General features: G+C 37.7%; 1 protein-coding gene across 7 annotated transcripts in view; it reads right to left on the bottom strand.

Annotated features, from left to right (window-relative positions):
• The window catches only part of PCNX1 (pecanex 1), an 89042-nt gene that overhangs the window by 40633 nt on the left and 27357 nt on the right, over positions 1-21052 (bottom strand). For 3 of the 7 annotated variants that reach the window (XM_068162133.1, XM_068162135.1, XM_068162138.1), the window contains exons 7-8: positions 14929-15061; positions 836-893 (exon numbers count right to left, since the gene is read on the bottom strand). In XM_068162133.1, coding sequence (XP_068018234.1) covers positions 836-893; positions 14929-15061 — 191 coding nt within the window. Of the gene's footprint in view, positions 1-835; positions 894-2499; positions 2591-10064; positions 10250-14928; positions 15062-21052 lie in introns of all 7 variants that reach the window. The other 4 variants (XM_068162136.1, XM_068162137.1, XM_068162139.1 and 1 more) reach the window with 3 other exon arrangements.

The raw sequence follows: 21052 nt of genomic DNA, 5'->3' as shown, positions 1-21052 counted from the left end.
GGTAGAAAGCAAAGAAAATTCCTCTAGCAGACACCCAGTTTGAAAAGCACATTCCTGATCAAAAGCATGGTCAGGCAAATGGAGATCTCTTACTTCTCTGCCAAATGCTGAATTCATACTTGTTTCTCCCCTCTTGAATAAGTCATTAGGTACTTCAACAAACTTTACTTTCTCTTCCTAGCTTAATCATTACTGTAAAAATCATGACCACTTGCACTGTTTTCATGTCACAGCCACATAACACCACAGAACTGACTACAGATATGTCTGGACTTCACAAGAACATAAAAAGCTTAAGATCACAAGACTAGGGAATTTGCAGCAGGAAACCGCATAAGCCTCTGCTTTTTCCCCTTCAGTCACTCTTTGCATGTGAAAAAATTTTGTACAGTAGATTGCAATGATGAGGGTTTTAATTGTTTTCAGGGAAAGTTACTGAAGTTCTCTTGGTCAGAACACGAAATTAATTTTTACTGCTGCTTGTCGCTCTTATTAATGCATAGAAAGAAAACTGCCAAGTTGTCCAGTCACCTCTGGAAACCTTTACAAGGTATATCAGAACATCTCATTTCCATGTGATTTAGGAAATCACTATGCTTTAGATGAGAGAAAAGAATGTGTTTTTAAAGTGTTATGCAGAAAGATCAATTTTTTTATATATATATATATATATATATATGAAGGTACTGCAATAATGAATACTTTCTCTTCACTTGAACCCAGGCAAAAGTCTATAAGAACAAAGAACTACCACACAGGATGATTAATCAGTGCTATAAAAATCAGAAAGCCTTCCCTTTTTTTCATGCTTCAACAACAAATAAGAACAACTTACTAGATCATGTGGATAAAAGCGAACTGAGGTAGAACTCGATACATGAGAGTCCGTGTCACTATAAGAACAGGGGAAAGACTTCAGATTATAAAACTACATTTTATTTTAACAGCCACTCTTATATTCTAGCATCCCAACTGACCTTTGACTCCTTGCAAATTTTATCCAAAAAAAACCAAACAACCCTGAACCCACACTTTAGAATTTTCCTTCAACAATATATTTTTAATAGAAGTATCCACTTAGAGACTCTTTACCCTTGGTATAATTTTTTCAACACCTAGTCCCTAGATTGTCTAACAAGGATTATCATGACAATAATCAATCTTCTTGAAGAAACACAGATGTGCTGTAATCCATTGGCTACTGATGTGTAAACACACATCCCAATTCTAAAGGAGTGCTCAGACCACTATGCGTTCACAGAAAGCTTTTGTTCATTCTACATTGTTTTTACCAAGGTCCCAAAATTGCCAAAATTAGTACATACTTAACAATAGTATACCAAGTTAATGTTAAATGGCTTTCGAAAAACACTTTAAATAAACTGAAACCTCTGTTAAGAGCAAAATTACTTTGCAATTTCCGTTCATTAGAGATGAAGAGAAATGTCTCTTACTGTATGAGAGTCCATATCCAACCACTGCTTTTTCCCCCAATTTTGGATAGCTTTTGTATGTTTGTTTTCCATGTAAATCACATGGCTGTAAGCCTTGTATCAAACTTATGCAACTTTCCTTCAGTTCCTTGCCTTAAGATAAAAACATTCTTTGTTATGAATTTTATTTCACTGAAACTCAAGTATTCTCTAAAGCTGAGATCCAATTATTTGGTAGATGCAGGCATTCACAGCTTTGTGCAAGGAGTACAGAACTTCCTATAAAAGTTCAGCCCTACAAAAAAGACACCTACACACTTTCACAAGAAAGGTATGAAGAGGGAAGCTTTCACATTCATGACTCTCTAATTCCATTAGCTATTCCACCTATATGAGGTGGCAATTTGTAGCATTCTGCATGATGCAATAGCATTAGAGGAGTTCTATGCAGCGAAGTAGATTGGGAAGGGTAGTAGGGTAGAGGGTTTGAGTTGTTTTTCCTTCTTCTGGCTTATGTGCCTTCAAAGAAAGGCCATCTTTCCAACAGCAGGAAACCTTCCCTGTATGTAGCTGTTTATTTCAACTCTATGTCAAATTTTCACCTCTGTCAACGTTAACATTTCTATAGATTGTTTTACACCACCTATGAGCTTGAGAATGAATTTATCACTCTACATTTGCTTCACAACTCTAAGTTCATTTGTAAACAAATTAATAGCCATTACAGTCAACAGCCACAAACTTCCCCAAAGTCTGGGTTAAATTTTTCACCAAAGACTTTCTATAAGCCAATCCAAAATACAAGTGTCAAGTTCTCAGCTAGGACATTCATTACTTAAGCTAGCAGTAGTCTTAATATCCTGTGATTTAAATTGAGGAGATTATTTAAGTAGTTACTGACATCTTCTAGTAAAGATCAGGTTTCAAAAGTAAAAGTATATGGCTAATATTTTACACAGGTTTTTTTTTTTTGTAAGTCCATACTAAATAACCTTTGAAAACTAAAATCAAGTATTTTGTTGCAGTAAGACAAGAACCATCACTCTTGACTGGCCTTCACACACACCAGATGTTGGATGCTCTTCTTGCAGCTGGCTCAAAGTTCACAAGTGACATGTCGCAGCCCCCTGTCTCGTAGAGCGTAGAACTGAACTTACCTAGCAAAAGAAAACGTCAAAAGCAGGTCAAAATTTCATAATGCTTCATCCCACTAACAGTATTTCACATTTATTAACTTACTACTCTGATAAATTTAGACATCTATTACATCAGTGTCAGAATATAGTGTGATTACACAGTAATGTCACTAGGGCAGACATTAGCTACTTTGTCCTCTATCATACCATTTTATATGACATATACACAGCAAATTGCAACACTGTACTAAATTTATTTAAGAGTTTGTATTTACAGAATACCACCATTAATACAACAGACTCTTCTTCAGTTCTTCCCTGTTCCCCCACTCCCAGAAGAACCATCAGTATATCATTAACTATCAGCATTTAAAACTCAGGCATTTAACTAAGTCTCCTTGAGTGTCCTGAAAAAAAAACCCGTCTGAGAGGCACATATCTGTTTGAAAAGAAACAGAGTGAAACAAGCAAACAGAGATGCTTCATAAAACAGACTTCTAGAAAAACTGAGAAAGGAATGGCAGACAGATTCTACAAGCCAGAAGCAAATGCTTCAGTATCAGAACAGAAGACTGCAAACTGACTCGTCCAATAAACCATTTAGACTTACTGGAACTCCATAATCATAATTTCCTAAAGGTGTTATTAAAACTTTTGAAGTACCAATATCAAGCTATTCCTAAATACATAATTAACAATAAAGTGGCCAGAGATTATAACTCTAATCACAAATTACCTTTTCCACTGTGCCCTTCTCCCACAATAGTCTGACAGAGAGATAAGCAATGCAATTTCCCCTGAACGCCAGGTTCAATATCTTTCAGCTCCGAATGAAGGAAGCTGCTTTTGAAATTGTGATCTCATATGAAATGTTCTGCCAACTCCTCTATCTCTTCTAACTCAAAACTGTTCTTAAGCCATGATGCAAAGAAGGCAGTATTTTCAGTATTGTTTACACAGAACAAACACCCACCCCCCCCTTTGGAGCTCCTGAAGCAAAAGCTACATACACCTCTCAGCTGCATGTCTTGCAGCTGTTCCTTCTCTTGTTCATAAAGGATAATAAGCAGTCCCCAGAAAAATACCTGAACTGATCAGAGCTTTCAATCTTTCTGTGAGAACACAACCTGCTTTTGATAGAGTGGGTTTTGATATTTATTTAAAAAAAACCCACCACACTATGATCCTGCTCCAGCTTCTCTACAGACCCACAAGCAATTAAATTCAATTTAGAAGTGCTTGAAAGCAGAAAATGTTAAAAAACTTCAACTAAATTATTACAAAAAAATCAGTGAAACTAAGGAAAGATACTGGTGTACTGAAGATGTCTTCATAAACCTTTCTGCCTTCAAGAGACGACACTTGAGACCAGCCAGACACATCACAGCAGCCATGCTAAGACCAACCATTTTGACAAGACAGACAGCTACATAGTTCAGGAGTCACATGCAGCATGTTAAAGCTCAGTAGCTCAACAGCTCTCTGCCAGTATTTAATTACATCTGCTACAGGCATTTGTAAGAAAACACAAATAGAAAGTTCACTTGTTCAGGCTTTTTTTTTTTCCCCTCAATAGTTAAGATTTCAATGAACCACTTCAGTTAATTATCTTTGGTTTTTAGCACATAGCATAGCAAATTGTTTATTAGTTCTTAGGAGAAAGATTATCAATGTCTTACACTGTTTTTACTAAAGTTCAGTTTTTAAACTAATCTTAGTTATGGATGTCTGCTTTTAATTGCATCAGTAAAAAAAATTCAACAGCAAACATGAAAGTATTATGATAATACACTTTGGGTTCTAGTTAAGACCAAATTATGTAAGGAAAAAGAATCTTCTGGTCAGCTAGACCTTAGAAGAGATAATGAAGCTTGGGTTAAATTTATGTTTTTGCACTACTGAATTAGGAGCCTGGAAACTAACCTTTCCACTATTTAAATGAATGACTTTCTAGTAACAGAAATTAGAATATACTACTTGCAAGATATAACTTCCTGTTCACTTAGGGTTAGGCCACACCTCGAGTACTGTGTCCAGTTCTGGGCCCCTTAGTTTAGGAAGGATGTTGACTTGCTGGAAGGTGTCCAGAGAAGGGCAAAGCTGGTGAGGGGCTTGGAACACAAGCACTATGAGGAGAGACTGAGGGAGCTGGGGTTGCTTAGCCTGGAGAAGAGGAGACTCAGGGGTGACCTTATTGCTCTCCACAGCTATCTTAAGGGAGGATGTAGACAGGCAGAGGTTGGTCTCTTCTCCCGGGCAGCCAGCACCAGAACAAGAGGACACAGTCTCAGGCTGCACCAAGGGAGGTTTAGGCTAGAGGTTAGGAGGAAGTTTTACATGGAGAGAGTGATTGCCCATTGGAATGGGCTGCCCGTGGAGGTAGTGGAGTCACCATCATTGGAGATGTTCAGGAGGAGACTTGATAGGGTGCTTGGTTGCATGGTTTACTTGATTAGGTGATGTTGGATGATAGGTTGGACGCGACAATCTTGAAGGTCTCTTCCAACCTGGTCTATTCTATTCCATTCAATACACCAGATATATTTCTTCCAAAAGAAGCTTATTTAACTGTTATACTTGTGTGAAGTGTCTGAAAAGGGCCTTAAGCTATGAAAAAAATACCATAAAGCACTTAATTTCAGAAAAATTCTAGTTCTCTCGCATAAAACTCATCTTCGAATCAGTCAAAAAGCAGTGCATTTGTACTGCTGCTGTAAGTACTGCATGGCTGCCGTGGGATAAGCCACACCTGCTCAACAGGAGAGCAGACAGAACACTTCAACTGTTTACATGCAAACTACAAAACCCACTCAGGTTTCGCCATATTTGTTTACATAGGCTCTCTGCCAAGAAAATCATGGCTTCTGAGTAAGACAGCCTGGCCCCCTTTATTTTTCCCCTTGTTGAAATCAAAAGGCTCTCCAGAAAAGCCCCGACTCATCACAAATACATAAGATGACAGGACTACTCAGTGCTGTTGAAGACACAAGGCCTAAGGTGTGCCTGGAGAGTCTATGGATGACCTCCAAAGTCCCATTAGATTGTACAAGATGACAGCAGCTTTTGCACAGCACACTACCATTCCAACGAAGTCTCACAGTGCTCACAAGATCCGACACCTATAAGTAGATATAGTAGTTCTAGTTACCCTTGTAATTTTCCAAGCTCTCTCTCAGCATTCTCTGAAATTTTTAAGCTTCTTCAGTGGGATGCTCTTAAATAAGTTTTTACTTTAAGAAGTGTAGTTTGATCAAATTGTGAAAAAATTACAGACCCTAGTTTATTTTAGAAATCCAGAAATGCAGCCAATAAGCATGTTGGTCCATCAACAGAAATCCTTGTACCTTCTCCCCTCCACCCCTCAAAGGGAGAGCTGAAAAATCTTCACAAGTTAGTCACCTAAACATTACTCTATTTGGACCAGACTCAAAAAAAACCCAAACCACTAAAACCAAGTCATTGATGCTCAGGCACACAAACACAAAATACATCTTACTTTTGACATAAGGAGAGAAAAAAAGACGACCATACTTCCTTTGAAGCAAGCTTCCTTGTTGCAAAAGCAAAAAACATCTTAACCACCAAGTTCAGAGACAACCACATAACAGCTCATAATGTATGAAATGGTGTTCCCACAGTTAGAGGGATCAATGAAAGCAACAGGCTGATGACTGCACAGATGAAACACAGAAGACTGAAATGTCTCAGGTTCCAACAAAAATGGTGCTCTAGCAGTTTTTTCAGCTGTTATTTTCAGCACATTTCCCAGTTTCCCATCTAGTAAATATTACTTGGTTTCAAACCTCTCAAAGTAGTTCTGAATGTTGCTAACACTTCTTGGCACAAAGTCTACACTATTAGATCAAGACACATCTGCTTGTGACAGTACTGTAAAAATCCTAGTCAGCAAAACCAAAGACAACAGAATCTGATTACTGTAGAGTGCAAGGAGCTATCATTTCCAAAGGTCATTTTCTACCTTCAGCTGCAGTATGAAAACATACAGCTTTTCTGTTAGAATGCCTCAAAGTGTTCCATTTTTAAATTCTCTATGAAGTTTGTTAAAGAGTAACTTGCTTATCATACCAAATTCCACAGACTACAACTGGGGTATTTTCAATAGGCACAATGGGAGGTGACTATTTATTTTCTACCTACACCTTGGAAAACACTGCCCCATTCATCCCAAAAAATATCTACTTAATTACAAAATGAGACTGAGGACTAGATTCTAAATTGTTTAGTAAGTGATTAGTGTATACATTTATCTTCACAGAAAAGTTTTGATCAAGACTATCCAACTGCCTTCATAAACTGAAATACTTCAATAAATATGGAAGATTTTCACTTGCAGGTATGGGATGAAAATCGAGATGAACATAGCAATAAGCATATTGAAAAGCTCCAGGTGACCATCTCTCTTTAATCACAAAAGCAACTTTCCTAAACAATAAATATATTACAAAAACCAAAACCAAAGCACACCATCTAGCTAAGGATAAGAGGTTGCTACTCCACGTGTTTCAGAAAGTGGGCATCTGTTATAGTGATTCAGTTCTTAGATTCTTGACTACTTTACAAATTGCAAAGTCTGCAGCTTTTGCTGCAAGGCCTAGAAATTGTCTACACACCTCAGGCGTTAGATACTAGCAAGAACATCAGGCATTAGTACTGAAAACTATCATTCACTGAAGTGAAGGTATGGGGTTTTACCCCTTCTGGATTCCCTTTATATTAACCATGTTATTTGGTCTGCCACCTTTCCTTTCTGTCCAGGCATTCTTCACAGGATTTACTTCACATTTACTGCTCCACATTAAGTCTTCACCTATCCTTTCAAGTTCCTTCTCCCTTGATAAAAATCTTTCTACTTCAAATCTAGAAGACTAAAGATACTGCCTCTCCCAGCAGCTCTCACTTTACTCTCACAACAATGCCCAAATAAAGATGATGGTTCATCCTTCATAAAACAAGTCACCAGAATCAAGTTCATGGACACAACTCTATAAAGCCAAAAGAAAACAAACCCAAACAAAAACCCCCTTTCTTATTAAGAGCTACAGCTTGATATCAACACATAGATGACAGTGCACAAAACCAGGAGTTCTGAATGTGGGGGCTTTTACTGTAAAGGAACACAAGCCCCATTTGTCTTCCTGAAAAGCTAAAATATCCTAACAGAATTTCAGTAAGAATAGGAATTCCTAGATGCATTGTAGAGAGATATATAACCACATCTACTACATCAATTACATATTCCCAGATGCTGTAAATCACATCTTGTTTCCATATCTTTTCCCCAGTCTATTTTCAATGCCTTTTCTGTTCTGGGCAGTCACAGCAATTTTCAGAGTGACAAAGAACTGGTCATACCACCAGCATCTCTTTGATCAGCTCCAAAAGTAAATAACTGACTACTACCCCAACATCACACCCAGACCATACAATACCTAACTTAAAGCAACAGAGTCATCTTTCAGTGGCAGGTATCCTGGGACAACAAAGCAAAGCCAACCACCTTAGACTTCAGGCAAACAGAACGACAAACAGCATGACTGAGGATAAAACAACAACGAAACAGAAACCCAAACCAAACCGCATATCAATTATAAGGAAAAAATACTCTCCCTTCCTGTCAGGTCTAATAAAGGAATCATGCTTGTGAAAGCTTGCACCATTTTGCCTTAGTCTAAGAGAAGACAATACCTGTCACAAAGCCTGCTACCCAAACTAGAAAATTTGATTTTCCTAAATAAAAATAGAACTTGCCTACAAGAGCTGCTTTCACTCAAATAAGGTCTCTCAACAGATGCTCAGAGCTTCAAATCAGCAATAAATCCCTATTATGCATCAGATTTTTAACTCCACAGATCCTGGGAAAATTTTTGCCTCCGAAGGCAACACTCTGCCCCTAATCAGTGTAATGTTTTTTGAACTTTTGCCTGTGCTGTGCTTAGCCCTGTAAATTTGTGAAGATTCCAATGCGTGCCAAGTATGATGGATGCACCTTTTCAGAGAGCATGAATCCAATGCTGAATTTGTGATCCACTTTGACTTCTACAGCAACACAGTAACGTATTCTTCAATAAACTCAGACTTACCTAGAGTGTGTATTAAATCCTCTATTCTAGAAAATTTGATTCTATTATTATGAGGAGGATGAATCAATTCTTTCCAAGTACAATATGGTCTTCAAGAAGAAACTCCAATATAAACCAATATTGCCAGGTTTTACAATTAGATTCCACTTTTTCCAAACAAGAAATAAAAGTTCAAACTCAGTGACCTGTATTTTCATGTGATAAGCTTTCATAGTTCAGCTTTCAGCACTGAGACCGAAAAATTGAGACATGTAGATACTAGTAGAACCACAAAGTCTAACCTGAAAATTACCAGGTAAGTAGATTATGTGAAGTTAGTGCACCTGTAGTTAAATTTTAGAAAACATCTCAATGTCAGGGTTGTTTCCAGTTTGGCTTAGATTCATTTTTTCCTCATATTGCAGCTAGATTGTGCAGAAGAATGGCAACTTCCTAGTCAAGCTAATATTTAAAGAGGTACCACAGCACCACAATCCTTGAAGTCTTCCCCACAAAGAGTGAGTACTGGGACATGGTCAGGTCAGAAAGAAGTGTTGTGTCAGAGTTCTGAGCTAAGCTGTACATCTAGGTTATTAGAGCTGACAGTTGTTCAATATACTGTCAGCAGTAATGGTCAATTCTTAAGACACCCATTTATCATAATTTGGGGGAGATTCCATACTAATGCTGAAGTCACAAGTAATTCAGGCCATGTATAGATAGCTGCAAAGTTGCCTGCCAGGAATTTTTCCACATCTGACCCTGCATTACTGTGTCACAGGAGATCAGTCACTTAGGACCACCTTGAGTTCCTCCTCCCTAGCAATTTTATTAGCTGCATGTAAATTAATACATAGTTAAGAATGCCACATAAAACAGACCATGATGAACTAAGGCTCTCTGGATTGATGACATTTGCTATTAGAAAGATACCAGATTTTCCTCTAATCTCCAGCTCCTAAATCGAAGTGCACATGAAAAGCAAAGCCAGCTCAGAGGATTTTTTTTTAACAGCAGCTAAGCAACACATCTAAAGAAAAGATCAAGAATTCCTAGGGACCATGACAATATTTTTTTTTCCAGGAATAAGAAGATACCTAAAATGGGTGTCAACTTCTGCTTGACTACCTGCAACAGTGCAGAGAAAGCTTAGGTGTTACATGGTTCAAGACATGAAAGCTCACACCATCACTACTTGTATCTATGTATCCTTAAAGTATTTCACATTGTCCAGCATTTCCCAGGGAGAGAGAGAGCCTGGAAAGGCAAGGAATTCATGAGCAACACGGCCTTCTAATAAATGCACCTACAACGTTAAGAAAAAGCTATGGTTAGCCGATTTCCACCACGTTATTACCGATATATCTGCCGTATTAAAACTTCCATGTCACCAAGGTTACATAAGGCCTGCATACCAAGTTCATCGTGCAAACTGCTACCGCCTACAGCAGATGCAGTGGCATGTGATGCTTCTAAGTGGACACTCCCATTTCTCACCAGCAAGGAGGCGCTAGCGCTGAGCACAGCTGCCTGGGAAGGGGGGCGGGACTGCACTCTGACCTGGGAGGAGGGCTGCTGGCCTTGCAGACCATCTTGAAGGCTACGAGAAAACACGGATTTGGGACACATTACCAGGAAGAAAAGGAAAAACAGCTAGAAGTGAAGCAAAATAAAGACTTTTTAGTTTAAAGAGGAAAACTTAGAAGTATAGCATTAAGAAGCTGCTTATTAGGGTTAAAGGAACCCATGAGTACAGTATAATAGAATATGTGGACAATAGTTACCATAAGGAATATAGAGATACAATTCCTGTTACACTTAGTAGTATTGCTTTATAGCATCTCCTCATGTCACCCACAAGTGTAAGTCTTAATTTGTGGGTGCAAAGGCAAACTAGTGGCGGTTAGTCTATTTGCAGCATAACCTAGGCTATTTCTCTACATACAGCAGTGACTATTCTGGTCTTCTCACAACAGTTAAAATCCTTTTGGCTCACTGAAGTATGTCTTCATCAGCTGTTTAGTTGGCTGCCTAGGGGTTTTTCTTTTGGTCACACTAACACCACCTTTCTTGGTATTAATCGGTACTGCAACTACAAAGGCATCTTTAAGCCTTGTTAGTAGGCGTATGTTAGCACAGACCTTGTAAACTACTGTAGTTAAATCTTGGGATTCAGAATGCTTTGAACATATGAAGAATGCTGATCAATTACGAATTGTGGGTTTTAATGTTGTTTTGAAAGTACAACAAAAACTTTCATTCAGCGTTATTACCACAAAAATTCTTCTAGACCCAGACACACACATGCACCGAAAGTCAGGTTTATAAAAGTTGACTTGGGCTTCAGAGAAATTTTTAAGCTTGCAATCATATGATAGGACAACGCTTGATAATTAGTTCTCCTCTTCATAACCTCCTCATTGCAAAACTATTTTATACAGCAATTTAACAGATCTCTTTTAATAGCTTGCTTAATATTTAACACTACAAAGTGCTAGAAAACATGATGTTTATGCTTTTCTATCACATCTACTTTGCAAGATCAGTGTTTTTATTATCCTCCTTTTTGCGCATTTAAGGAAGTTGATGTCACAGCCATTAGCTGTGGGACATGATCAAATTACTTTAGACAGATTAAAAATTACTATTTTAAACACTACAGAAAATACCTTAAACATTATTCTGAAAAACTGTATCACCTGTTGCTCTTAACATTTCACTGTTTAATGTGATGCTACAGTGATGCTTAGAGAAAAAAAAATAAGATCTTACTAAGAGCTGAGGGGTTAAAGCTAATGAACTTGCTCTTAATGGTATTTTCTAGAACATCTCCACTTCTAAGTTCTTTTGTTAGAGCACTACTGGAAAACAAAACATGGCTGTAAGAATAGATGTTAAGAAAAGCTCATGCAAAATAAAGCAGACATGCATATAGCTCACCAAGTAAAAAATTGCAACTCAGTATCATATTCTAACATATTCAAATCTGAACTTGAAATCCAGTGTTTTGCTGCTATAGACAAGGCTATCAGCAAGCCACGCAGCAACAAGAGCCCTAAGGAAGTTCACAGATGTGTCAGCCTTCATTGTCTCCCTTAAGTATTACCAGCAACATCAAAACAACACTAAACAATGCTGCTTTCCTTTCTACAATAACTATGTATTGAAAAATATCTACACTGCCTGTTCAGTGGCTACCCATACACCACAATAAAAGCCTCTAAAATGCTGACATTAAGAGACTGCACAGATATGCAAAAGCCAAGTTCAATTGCTGCCTAATTAATAATCATAAAAATACAATTCTGCTTCAGACAGTCACATTCTCATGAGACACACATGCATACACCATTGACTACAGAAGATGCCAATGCATACTTATGTTTAAGTTACTGAAAACACTGCTGACATTTAGGCAGACAAAAGCAGGGGTGGTTAGGGTTTGTGAGGATTGGCTTGTTTCTAAGTTACCAGACAAACTACTCTTGATGCTAGATTACACGCAAACCAGTTGAATATACTAGAATAGGTTTTTCTTTAAATGTCTACCATTGCCCAACACAAATACATGTAATGCCATCATCTCTAAGTATTCCAGGGGAAGTAAGAAGTAATTGTAAAAAATAAAATCAGGTGGAACTCAACAGGTTCCAAAAGAACATGCCCACAACATCCAATTTTATGCATGAGTTAGAAGATTAGGAGATTAAAGTTTTGCTGGCAAGAATAAGAAAGAAGTAATATCAGGGCAACTAAAGATTTCTAAATCTAATACTGTTAGAATTTTAACATCTGAAGTCACATGGATTAGTCGTATCAGGTACTAGACTGAGGCAGCTCACCACTAGCATGTTCCATTACTACCAGTAGAGCTTCAGTGATCAGGGATCTTTTGAAATGATCTTGGTGGTAACTGGCTACAAATTTGTGTTTCTTCATGGTTTTTCCTTATGCGTGTCTTAAGAAAAAAAATAATTCTTAGAGGTATCTTTTCCCAGAAACATATAGAATGTGCATTAAAATTAAATTACCCACATAAAGGGAAGTTTTTTCATACTATTTATCTAGGAATCAGAATAGCAATAAATACAATTTTTCAGCTACATTCCACAGTTGGCAGTTCAAACGGAATTTGTCAAATCTGAAAGCACTTAGGTGTTTGGTTGGACTAAAATTCTACTTCAAGGGACAGTTACTTAGTATCACCAACAAAGATTTGGGCAAAACATTGCTGCTCACTAACTATTAAATTCTGAACGCATTTATACTACAAGCTTTTTTTATAATGTCATCATGTCAGTGAGATTATAGTGGGGTTAGATCTGAGGAGGTGGTGGAGTCACCATCACTGGAGGTGTTCAGGAGGAGACTTGATAGGGTGCTTGGTTGCATGGTTTAGTTGGTTGGGTGGTGTTGGATGATAGGTTGGACACGATCTTGAAGGTCTCTTCCAATCTGGTTTATTCTATTCTATTTTATTCTATTCTTTTATTTTTAATATTTTTTTAATCTGGAAAAGAACAATAACTGGAAAATATAAAGAGAAAACAAGTATAGAATATTTGTTCTGCTTGTTCACCCTTGAACATCTTGCCAATTAAAAAGTTACTTCCAACAACTTCTGTTTTCACATGATTTCACTCAAGTCCAGCTAAAGCCACAGCAACCCTAATGACTGTTCCAGCTTGTAAAACTGTGGCAGCTGTCAACCTCAGTTTAAAACAAGACTCCTTTAATTTGCCCTACATTCTACCCAAGAAAGAAGCCTCATTGTTTTCTGGTTAAGGCACAGTTAAGGAGCTCAGATTAGTCTGCACAGAACAGAACTAGACTATCCCTTCTCTTGAAACTGCTAAAAAAACAAAACCAAAACCAGATCTGAAGCAAGTGAATGCAATGAAGAGCAAAAGCAATCCAAGAGAACGTTAACTTTTAGCATCACTAGAAGTTGAACAAGGTACGTTCAACAAGACCAGAAGCCTAATGAAAAGCTAGCCAAAATGTGATAACTGCTTACGTATCACACTAGGCAATAAAATATCTCACTAGTTTCAGTACATCATGTGGCAGAAGTCAATCCTTCAATCGTTAGATTTTAGGTACTATTTTTGCAATTCTCCAGGCTGAGGAAAATTTAGGAATTTACTCCTTGATTATTTCAGTAGTGTCACATAGATGGCATGATTCCTTCCCATCCTTTACTGTCATTGAATTGCATTTTCTTGCTCTTTGTTCAATTTCTATAGCTTTTTACAGTTACAAGAAATCACACAAGTATTCCTCAAACACAAGTGCAGCCTACTACAATTATTAAAAGAAAGCTCAGCATATGAAGGAAGATTATTAGGAATACACACATCTACAATTATTCCTGCATATTTATCTTATAACTGGATGAAGAGTTACTTTAATATGGGGTATGTGTTCCTTCCTCTACAGGTAACATTCTGCTTGCCAGATTCTCTAGTGCCGTCAGCAACCACTGGATTGAAAGATCTAAAAGTCAATTCTACATCTTATCGTGGTTGCTGTTTCCGCTGTTCAAGTTGACAGAGTTACTGTACGCAATATGTAAGTGGCTTGGTGTTAACAAATGCCTCATTGACCCTTGGGACTCCTAGGATACATGCATGTAGTTATTTCTAAACACCACCAAGGCATGCAAAATGCCACAAAGATTTAACACTGAGCAATACTATATATTCTATAACAAAGGTGTATTATCCCACTATTTGTGTTGCTGAAAGACACTGCAGGATGTTCGTACAGTGTACAATTTACATGTACTTCAGATCTGGAACCTTTATGGGTATGACTGAGTTCTTCCATATTGTTATTATGCTCTCCCTGTCTACAGATCTGAGACCTGATTGCAGTGCTATACCCTAATGCTGACTTCCTCAATGGAAAGAAAACCAAAATGACAAGTAATACTTTGTTGGGGTTTTTATCACAGCTTGAAATAAAAAGTTTCTAAACTTTTTTTTTTGAGAAACAAAAAACAAAGACTAAGTCTCAGTTTGTTAGCTTTAGTTCCTTTTGTTATCAATCTGAAATCAGCTGTAACAGGTTAGAGACTGGCTATCCTCATCATTCTGAAAATAGTGCCACATACACATGCACAATTCAACAAGCCCACAGTGACATGCAGTAACAGCTCAAGGAGGTTATGGTGGGGAAGGAAGTAAAAAGTGCTTGTTTTTGGCAACATTGGTGGGTGTGGGGGGAAGTGGTCTGCTACATGCATGCTAGATATGGTGGAACATTTAGATACCCTACCTGAGGGGTGATCCGATGAGCAATGTAGGAGGGGTAGGGTTACTCCCTGCATTGTGCCGGCGTCGTACTGCCTGACGCCTAAATGTGCTGCGTTCACGGCGAAATGTGACAGTCTCCTCGCTGGCTTGTGCTGCTGCATCAAGATAGACTTCAGGTCAAATAAGAACCCATCCTAGTTACGTACACAGTAACTTAAGACTCCTTTCTTCCCCCTTACCCTCCCCAAGTTAATGAACTTGACCTGCAACAAAAGCAGCTTATGCACTGACTGTTCAAATAACCTGCCACAAGACAGGATTACAACACATAGTTAGTAGTAAAAATCTGGGTGTTTGGGGAGCGGGACACATCTGTTCTTGAACATATAGAGGGTACTGGTTTTTTTTTCCCCACCCCCAGATTCAAATATCAGAGTTGCAAAAAAGTTGGACAGCCCCAATCCCTTTCATCTGCACAGGGCAGGAAGAGACCAAAACTCATTTCACCCTTTACCTCATTCAATACATTATTAAAGGAGAAGCCTAAAAGACAATGTAGAAAGACTGTCTTCCGCTCAGCATAGTATTCCCTTCTCGATATTAGAATTTCTGTCAAATGGGTAGGGTTGAGGTTAACCTCATCACCTCAAGGAAAAATGTCAGTTGGGTTTTTTTCCTTGTTTGTTGTTTTGGTTTAGGGGGTTTCCTCTCTCAAACACCAGGGAATATATGTTGCTTATCTTAGACTAGTTGCACTATAATTTGGAGAAGCAGGGGGTTGAAGTTTGAGAGAATTAACTCTTTTTAAGGAGTAGTGATTATTGCAATTCCCCCCCAGACAATAAAAACATTTGGTCTTCTTCAAGCAACACTGTAAAATGCAGTCTACACATACTCAAAGGGAATCTAAGATTTTTCCCTAGATTACCCCCCAAAATTCACCTGTGCTCCCTATGCTTCACAGTCTGAACAAAAGTTTAAGACTGCTTTATGGCATGTCTACAACATCAGTATTCCTCATGAACCAAGGAAGCTACTAACCAATTTGAATGCAGAGCACTAAAAAAACCTCAAGTGAATGGGTCATGGAGAACAGTTTTTGGCAAGCAAGTGAAGGAGGAGAAAAACCAAACAAATAAAACTAACAACTTAAGTCAGTGCAAGAGGAGAATCACCATCCTGAAGGGGAAGTCACAACTTGGTACCCAAGACAACTGTTACTAGAGAGAAAACCAAGGATTGTGTCAAAAATAAATGGAAAAAAGAGCAAAAGGAAAACAAACAAACCACTATGAGAGCAACGTATGTTTTTCTTGGAAGGAAGATCACAGGCAGAGCAGCCCTTGCTCACTTCAGCGCCCCTACAACACTCCTGCCATTAAGCTTTCAAAACTTACCAGCTAAGACTAATGCTGGTCTACAGTGAATGGCAACCTACAGCCACAGACTGCATGGAACAAGCATCTATTTCCATCCGTGAACCACAGGTTATCAAGTGACTAGTGTATATGGACCTTGATTCTATAATTTGCTTTAAAAGCCAAGAAGCTACATGAAGAAATTACTTCAAGATAAACATTAAAGTCACAAGCATTTCACCACCAAAATGTCAAAAGTCTAAGCCATCCTTAATTCTGCCCAATTCTGTATTTTCAGAACTGCTCACTTCCTCCTCACTCCTTCACAGCTGTTTGTGTTATTCTAAGTAAGGAGAAATGATACTTCCTTGTCTATGTATCTCAGCAAGAATTTAATACATTTCTCTTTGGGCTTAATATACAGTTTTATGCTTTAATACACAATCTAATTTCTTCAAGGATTTCATTATAGCTGCCAATATGATAAAGTGAAACACACCAAACAAGGTAGTACGAATCCTGATTTTTCTGGTGGATTAAATCACAAGAGGTCAAAATTACCCACTAATTTTGGGTGCCATTTGTAAAGCTCAATTTTCCACTGCACACATCAGCATGTAAAACTCATTCACAGCACAGCTTCCACTGAATTCAGATGCAAAAGTAATTCCCTAGATTTCTGCTAATCAGGTCATAGTTATGCATCAGGAAAGAAAGAACAGTTACTGAATTGAAATTAAAACATCTTAAATACAATTAGGGTGGTAAACATAAGAGTCACATTGTAATTATAATCTGCAACTACTTAGCAAAAGCAGAATCCAAGTGGAATTCCTTAGCCAGCATTCTTAACACTGACAACATCTACTCTTTTTCATTGTCTTTATTCAGTAAACATCTGCAATGACTGAAGCCTAGATTATGGTAACACTAGAGGTCCTTCCTACACAACTCCAGGTTGTCATTGAAGCAAGTCTGCCTCAGGAACTGACTGAAGCAGTGTCCCGTGAGGAAAACATTATAAATGTGAAGGACTGCAGAGCTTTTCAGCACAACCAGCCCAAAGTCTAACCTTATGCAACACCTCAAGAAGCTACATACTGAAATCATTACGAAGTAAAAAATGAAAACACCTACTTGTGCAGAAACTATAACTACTTGTTTGAAGTGGGGAAAGGCAAACTGAGTAAAGTTTGGGTTTGTTCTGGCATTTTTATTGTATTAAAGAAAAACACCACACAAAACCCCCCACCAAACAAACCCCAAAACATTCTGAAGATTATAGAGGTTTAAAAAAAAAAAGAAAATATATATATGCACACACACCCCTGTATGGAAAGCTACTTATGTCAATACATACTATTTTTGCTTCTATTTGCCTTTGATGAGAAGGAACACTACAGCTGCTCATGAGGTCATCAGTAGGATGTAACAAAGCTCCTAAACTGTCCTCTATCATGTTCTGAGAGCAGTTTAATCATGAGGGCAATAGTTTTGGTTTAACATAAAGATTCCTTAAATATTTACAAATTAACTCTGTTTTGATGTTTAAAGGCAAAACTAAGCACATCTAAAAGTATCCCTGTAGGACTTTTTAAAACATGTCTTTAGACCATTGCTCACACTTCTCCAATGCTGCTACTTACAAGCACTTTTTCTAGACTTCAGAAAACTATTATTCACCTTCTATCCCCATGTACAAAATCTAGTTCTAACAGGGATTTCACAGTTCCTGCTTACTTGAAGACAGACTGCAGAAGCAAAGCAACTTTCCATCTTAAAGAGTATTTTTTGTTGAAGTATTTTCTTTCTGGTTTATTGCAAACTTCCATGTTGAAAGATTACACTGCACTAATGTCAAGAAATTTAAGCATAGGTTTCTTCTGCATGTTATCATGAATTTGAGCCCACATTATCTGTTCTCAAGAACAGAAAAATCAGGTTTGAAGTTCTAAGAGTACAAGTTAGAAATACAAACCTACATTCCAGACAGCAATAAAAATCAAGAGGTGGAGACCTTATAGCAAGCAACTCCCCTACATCCATTTCCACCTATAATATACCTAAAAGGGAAGCAGTTTGACTTTAGTGTTTGTTAATGCAACTGTGCATATATTTATTAAAATCCACTCACTTTCATTACTCTTCTGATTGGGAAAAAAAAAGCTGAATTCAGTTATGCACTTAAAAAGACAGGAGAACAATTTTGTCATCACACATTTGGGATGATAGTTTCCCAACAGAAGAACTACAAGTTATTCTAGAGAAAATTCTGCAATGACAAATAATTCACACTCCTTTGCCAAACAGCTGAGAACACCTGAACATAGGCAGAGCTACCCTGACTGCAGGTTATGCTTTTTCAAAATTTCTCTGTGCTACACAAGTGTTTTTGATGGGGATCTCTGTAGTTCCTTAAATGCTTTACACAATAGTGAAGACTTCAAGTTTTATACTACAATAATAGAATTACTGAACAATACAACTAGCTTCAAGAACATGAAATGCAAGTGTTTTCCTTCTGACAACAACATCTACATATACAAGCCATAAAACATTCACAACATCACTCTGCATGTATTGCTGCTTGTAATGCAAACTCAGAAGAAGGAAATTGCAGAAGCATGAGATGAAAAAGCAGAATTTCCCAATTTCATTGCATCATAAACTCCCATTTTGAACAAACCACTAAACCCAGTGTCTCAGATAAATTCTGAAATGCAGATAAATTCTTCCCATGTCAGAAGACTCTGGAGAGATATGATATGAAGGCAAGTCACAAGTAAAATATCCAAGGAGAAAGCTCCAGAGTTCAAGATAAAAACCACAAACTTCAGGCTGACTAGAGAGAAGAAAGATGCACATACAGTGGAAACAAAATCCCTCACTCAGGAAAATAAAAGTGTAGATGGTTTTGAACATTAGTCAGGTTAAGCATGGTTAAACATGTACGTGAGATCCAAGTGATGTTTGGGCATACCATTTTTCTCCCTATCAAACTGGAAATCATGTTCTATGTATTTTTGGCCAGTTGTAATGACCAATCCTACAAATACTCACTGGAACTCAAAATGGTGTATGGCTCATAAGCCATAAAAACCAGTTTTGTAACACTGAACATACTTTGCCAAACCAAATAGCTGAAATTCAACTCTTCTGTATCAAGCACCTACATCTTGGTCTGGATGAAAACCCAAGAAAAGCTAGATTTCTCAGACACATTTGGTCATTAACACTACCCCTCTTCTGATGGTTGAAGCTTCTGTTGTTTATCCTCATGAGCCCTAACATGATTTTTAAAACCATACTTGTCAGATACTCAAGTAGAAAGGAGTTTGATTCAGTCCATATCTTCAATACCCAATCACTAATCACCATGCATTATGCAACATAAGACATACAATTGCAGGGAATTCTTATAATTCTCTGATGAAAAAGCAAAAATATTGGCTTATAGTATTGTAAGTTATGGTGGACATTTAATGAAAAACATCACTAATGCCATCTTCTGAACAAAGGAGATGTGAGCAGCGCAGGAGCAACAATGAAGAGGGACATCTTTAAGAAATAAACTCTTGCTACAAAATAGGGCAAACACCGTATAACTTAAAAAGGAAAGATTGTCTCAACAACAAAATAAACAAAACCACCACAACAACAAAGAGTGTAACTGAAAGAGAAACAGGGAAAGGAAAGCCTAAGACTTCAGTGTTGAGGTTGAATGTGTAGAAAAACAAGTCAGACTAGGCCAGAAGAATATTTACAATTACATCAAACCCGTCACTACAACAATCTGAAAAGCAAAACACTGTCAAACAAGAAATAACCAGGACAATGAAACCATTTGTTTTGAATTCTGAAACCAAAGTTTTCCACAGACCAGCTCAACAAAATTCAATGCTAATACCAAACACAAAACTAGGAGTTTGTTATTCTTTCACTGTATTTCTCTCTTGAAAACATCAAGTGCTCCTCACTCCTGGCTTCTTGACTATAATGTTGATGGACTTGGGGTCAAACAGCTAAAACCGTGACTTAATCTTATCACCTGCCCAATATAATCCCTAAGCCCAGGGATTTAGGTATCAATGGCTAGAAGTATGTCCATGCAGCAGAATGTTCATGACCTACACTCATCTTTGCGAAATTTACATCTGACCTTGTGTGTGGATTTATTCACCTTAAAAAAACCAAGCTTTCAATCTTCAGTCATTCCAGCAGCAAACACCTTTCCAGTGGCTTCCTCTATTAGCATATCACACACCAAAAGTCATGCTTATTTTGAATGGGCTTCAATTAACTCTAACACCAAATGTTAATTAGTAGGCAACTTGTAGGCAATTCTGGAACAACATATCATGGCTACACTTGGCAGTGATATGAACACTTCCGTTATTGCTCAGAGAGCTCTCAGAAGTGTCCTTGGCTGTATGTCTAACAACAAAAGCAGGTTCATCCACAGAAAGAGCATAAATAAGTGGGGGGATAAACATGAGTAAGTAGATTCAGCTTTGCTTATATCAAGTATTGAAAATTCTTATTCAACTCCTGTTGGAGATGAATACTTGGCAAATTTATGCATACCACATACTGCCTGCCAAGAAAACAGAACCATTCTTTCCAAATCAAACAGAAATTGTGTAAAATACCTGCATGAACATCACCAATCCAAGACATTTTAACAAACTGACTCCCACAGCAATGCAAAGTATTTTAAAAGTACCACTGCTTCTGGTTTCTTTGGGAGGCTTGAGAAAATTCAGCCAAGTTTTATAAATCATACTCCCA

The sequence above is a fragment of the Melanerpes formicivorus genome, unplaced genomic scaffold (assembly GCF_026170545.1).
Source record: "Melanerpes formicivorus ecotype bairdi unplaced genomic scaffold, bMelFor1.0.p_v2 SCAF_62, whole genome shotgun sequence".
NCBI classification, from domain to species: Eukaryota; Metazoa; Chordata; class Aves; order Piciformes; family Picidae; genus Melanerpes; species Melanerpes formicivorus.
This window is presented reverse-complemented; position numbering and strand designations above follow the sequence as displayed.